This window comes from Habropoda laboriosa, unplaced genomic scaffold (assembly GCF_001263275.1).
Source record: "Habropoda laboriosa isolate 0110345459 unplaced genomic scaffold, ASM126327v1 scaffold326, whole genome shotgun sequence".
Taxonomy (NCBI): domain Eukaryota; kingdom Metazoa; phylum Arthropoda; class Insecta; order Hymenoptera; family Apidae; genus Habropoda; species Habropoda laboriosa.
The window spans coordinates 19,651-24,683 of record NW_017100420.1 but is presented as its reverse complement, the minus strand read 5'-3'; the positions used below and the strand labels follow the sequence as shown (position 1 = coordinate 24,683).

At 39.4% G+C, this 5,033-nt stretch overlaps 1 protein-coding gene across 1 annotated transcript in view; it reads right to left on the bottom strand.

Moving 5' to 3' along the window:
* LOC108575515 (kinesin-like protein Klp61F) overlaps window positions 1-3,328 on the bottom strand; it is a gene marked incomplete at its 3' end in the record, with an annotated part of 28,083 nt that extends 24,755 nt beyond the window's left edge. Inside the window, exons 1-3 of the mRNA XM_017938332.1 lie at window positions 3,282-3,328; window positions 1,755-1,890; window positions 431-798 (exon numbers count right to left, since the gene is read on the bottom strand). Coding sequence (XP_017793821.1) covers window positions 431-798; window positions 1,755-1,890; window positions 3,282-3,328 — 551 coding nt within the window. The remainder of the gene's footprint in view (window positions 1-430; window positions 799-1,754; window positions 1,891-3,281) is intronic.
* Window positions 3,329-5,033: the final 1,705 nt, after the last annotated feature.

Genomic DNA, 5,033 nt, shown 5'->3' with positions numbered 1-5,033 from the left:
CATATTGCTTTATAAAAGATACTAGACACGATCTTAATATTGCTCTTAAATGGAGACATTTGAAAAATATTGCTTATCAATTATATCTTGGAGTTTCGATAAATAAATTTAACTAAATAAATAATTTCCCACCTATATCACTATAATTGGTAAAAGAACAAAGAATTTGATCCTTGCTTAAATTTGCACTTCATTTTCAAGATCATAATCACTTCAAGGTAAAATTAAAATTCATGCTACTTAACTTTGGAATAATTTTGTAACAACATCGTTCTTTCGTAACTTTGTTATAACAGTAGTGTTTCGTTAAAAAAAAAAACACAAGATATCCTTCGAATAATTTTGAAAAATTGAAAACATAGATGATGATGATGATAATAATAATAAAAATAATAATGATGATGATAACGACGGTGTACAATATATTTACCTCATAGATAATGAAAACAGGTCTCGTTGTTTAAGCAAGACGATATTTTCAATATCTTCATTTTTTGTTAGAATAGATGACACTTTTAAGTAACTATACTTTTCCGGTAGTATTGCAACTCTAGACGACACGTCGCCAAGTAATTTCCAAATACAAGATATATTTTTACGTCCTTTAACAGCTACAGTTAAAGTATCCATTGCTTCTTGAAGATAGTCATTAGCACGACCCAGATAGTGACTAGTTATACATTCTTTTGCTAGTGTCAAACATGTTTCTGCTAGTCCTTTCAAAGCAGGAATATTACGTGGCTCATTTAATAATATACATTTGAAATCTTTCCTTGCATCACTGCGTTGTCCAATAATCTGTAAAGCAATAAAAAACTGTTGTGACGCGATTCTTAATCTTTATTAATGTCAGTGTTTCGCGTCTCTCACACGCCAACTTAATATTGTGTGAGTCGAATTATTGATGGAGTGTGAAAATATATGTGTGAACTATTTTTGAACGTGAACTGCTATATGATCTTTTTCGACTATTGCTGAACATTGCGGCACGTTGACCTTTTCGCACCATTTTATGTTAAACTGTGTATTGAGGGGCTGGCCTATGGTAATGAATAGGAGCCTTTCTTCGTGTTGGGCTATCCTTCATGAGTAGCAAGTACGCAGACCACCCTGGATTTCCCCAGTCGACAGGGTAGTGGTATGACATCGTGGCGGGGGTGTGAGGCCCAGAGGAAGATCAGTCCAAACGGGACTGAAATGTGTATGTATGTGTGTGTGTGTGTGTGTGTATAGTGGCTTTACGACACGTCAATTGCTATTGAAGGAAATGTACGGGCACCAGGAAGGCGTATGGCACGCAGAAGTGTCGAGTTTTATAAAATACTTTTTAGTCCTCGACATCGCTTCGAAAGGAAAAGTAAACACAAAAGAATTTAAATAAGAAGCCCTCAAAAATAGCAGGCCAGGTCATCCGTGTCATAAAGTCAAACTCTTAACGGTTGCGTTTGCGACGCAACAAAGACGTGCTTGTATAAATTTAAATACCTGTGTACGCTAGCACTTGTAACTATTTATTTTATGTTTCAGGCAATTTTATTTTGGAAAATTCCAGAGAACCGGTTATTATGGAAAAAAATAGTTTGTTCTTTTCTTATCTTTATTTTTTTGCCTTCATACAAAATAAACAGAGGTGAGTGAGTAAATAGTTATCAACTGCAGCGTACGTATTTAAAGTAACTGTTACAACCGAATAATTTTTTAAATGAATATTTCGAAATAAAATCAGCAAAAATATTCTAAAAAATTATACTAACCAATTTTATATTTGCCTGTTGTATCATTGGATATAAAGATTGCGGGCACAATTCTAATGCTCGTTGATACGATTTCAATGCCGATGTGTGAGCGCCACGTACGAAATATGCATCTCCTAGTGATTCCCAACTGTGACTGCAAAAACCAGTACATTAATACAAACCCTGTAATATTATTAAATTTGACGTTAAAATTTCACAGTAGGAGTATATAAGCATTTGAAGTAAGTGAAAATGAATACTGAATAAAATGTGTTCTTTAACGGAATGAATTATTAAAACGACTTGTAAGTAATATGTAAATAGTCTGTCTTAGGATGTTTAATTTTGTTAAGTGTTTTTAAACATTTTTAATTCACAGAGACGTCAGTCCTAGGAACGGTGATTCGTATAAAGCGTTATAAGCTGTTTTCAGAGAAATTCCAATGGGAGATAAAAATATTCCATATTTTAATGTTTTGAATAAATATATGGGATCCGGACTTCCGTACCGAACTTATAAGGAGCAAGAGCGAGGAAAAATAAAGAGGACATTGTTGGCAAAGTGCACAGAGTCTCTATGGGAAAAAATTCAGGGTTGCCGAAAAATCATTCACTTCCACTGAAACATTTCACATTAGAAACGTACTTCAACAAGGCACAGTAAATTTCTCTATCTTGTTCAGCATATTTATTAGCGACCTTCTAAACATGTACGGACTCAACAACGACCACGACAAATTTGCAATAGTCTTCGCCGATGAACCACTGAAAAACTGAGGATTTTCGAAAGAAACTGCCTCAGAGCTTGCCTAAGCAAACACAGAACACCGGAATCCAACTACACAAAACTAATCAGCAACCACAAACTATACGAATATGCCAACTGTTGCCTCGCAAGAAATCGCGACGAACCCTCGGTCTGGCGGATTATCGTCATAAACTTGTTCAATTACACTTGGCCGCCAGACCGAGGTACCGGTCCTCTCGCGTGTACCGTACCCCCCGTGGAGAGGTCACATGCGCGGTGGAAAGTCAACAACCCAAAAAGGGGGGTTTTCTTATGTTAAGCAACAATCCCCTTCCATTGGAAGGAACTGCGTCCCACCTAAACAACCTCCTCCAATGAGGAGTCAACACCTACAACCCCCAGAAGAAATCGGCCGCCAATCAGCAACTGGCCGAGCGGATAAAACTAAGGAAACGAGGCAGAAGCGCGTCCTTTTTTATTTTGATAGTCTCGTGGCGACATCACCTCAAGTATCACTGTGTTGCAAATAAAACTAGTTCTTAGCATTTCACACTGAATAAATCAAGGTGTGATTTAACTCGCGTACCGGTTCGGCACTTAAGCATCGAACATTACGCGACCCGAACACCAACATAACCAGAATAGACCTATTTACCCTAAAACTAATCCGGAACCACTGGGCAAACATCAGAAATATAGCAAGTAACAGTCTCGTAAACAGCTCCATTTATCCGAATCCACAATATCACGAAAACATATGACACACAGGCTACACACCACCTGAATCATTCGTTTACCTGGACAATAAGGGCTTCATACAAAACAGCGAAAACATACCCCTCATCTACCAGGCTACCAGAACAGCAGATGATAAAAAAATCTTATACAGCACAGACTCAAACCACAACACCAACACAAAACTCAACTACAAATTATCAAAAATAGATAAAAAGGACACACATCGCAAAAACACCAAAAGATATTGGTGGCTACAACGTCAAACATAAAAAACTAAATAAAACATTTGTAACTAAAACATAAATACTGTCTGTAAGTGCCGCAAAATAAGAAACGTCAAATGTAAAATCCTCGTTAGTATACTGGTCAGTAACTCAGAACCTACCTGACCTTCGTGGGCGACGGACGTGTCCGACGAACAGTGTAAGAGTCAGATACCGAGTACTAATTTTTCTGAGTCAAATAGTGTGCCGCATACAGTGCTGCAACTCCATAGAATATGTAGCGACCAGCTACAATACGTGGGGAAATAGCATTTGGCGTGCAGACGACCAGCACGGTTTATGACGTGCGCGCTTGAAAAGCTATTTTGAGGAAACCGTTTTAGTTTATTTAATTTCTAGAAATTCGACAATGCATGTCCGCGTAGAAACTTTCTTCGACGGCCTCAATAGTAAATTGCCGCGTCACAAACCAAGGGTTTCCGAAAGGTCCGCCGTATGAGGCCCAGAGGCCACGACCCGACACGTCACGAGTACCTGACCTGGAGGAAATTCCGCTGTGTTGTCAAATCTCCAATGTGGAATACACCCCCCCGCCAAGTCGCACCGCGGTCCCGGAAAAAGCGCGCCAAGGGCGCAAGGGACACGCAGCGATTTGTAAGGAAATTACCTGATTGGCTAACATCGATGCGACGGGTTAGTCAATCAGGAAAGCTAACAAGACGAAAAGTTAGTTGGAAAAAAGCGGGACGACAGGAGGTCAGTCAAGCGCGAACCTCCAGAGCAAAGACTTATATTAATAGAGACTTCACCGAACTACCGTGAGGGTATGCATCTTCATTATCCTTTAAATAATTTAATAACAAATATAAACATAAAAAATACAAAATATAAATAACGACCAAGGGGATGAATCATGGAAAACAGTGACCATAATAAATCCAAACTTAATGCAAAACGATGAAGTAAATTCTTCTAAAAATAAGAACATTGAAAATATAAAAACGATAAAAGTGAAGGGTCTCACCCTAAAGTGCACCCAGAAAGCAAATGCCCAAATCAGTGGCATAACAAAGTCTAGAAATAGCGCAAAAAAAATAATAACCACACCAAATTTACTCAACAAACAAAACCCTCCACGGACCATCGCAGAGATGTCACCAACTAAGATAGCCGAAAAGCAACAGCAGAACAGAATTAACAAACCAATTAAAAGAAGAAAGAGAGCGGAACAAGATGGAGACAGAACCGACCACCAACACGAGCAGGCCAGAGGAAAAACCCGCGGCCCTAATGGACACCCCTCGAGAAACATTTAATAAGGACGCATGGGCGGAAGTCGCATCTGGAAAATGGCCTTACACGAGCCCCACACCGAGCCCAATGGCAGATAGCAGCCCCAAACACCCGAACGCAGGCACGAGCCAACAGCGCCCACCACCTACTACAGCAGTACCCGCTCCAGCCACAAAAAGGATAAAAACCGACAATAACCCCACCACAGAAACATCAACTAAAACCGTAAAACCTCCTCCAATCACTATAACAGATTGTGGCGGCCCGTGCACGTGCACACCGCCGGACCGCCAC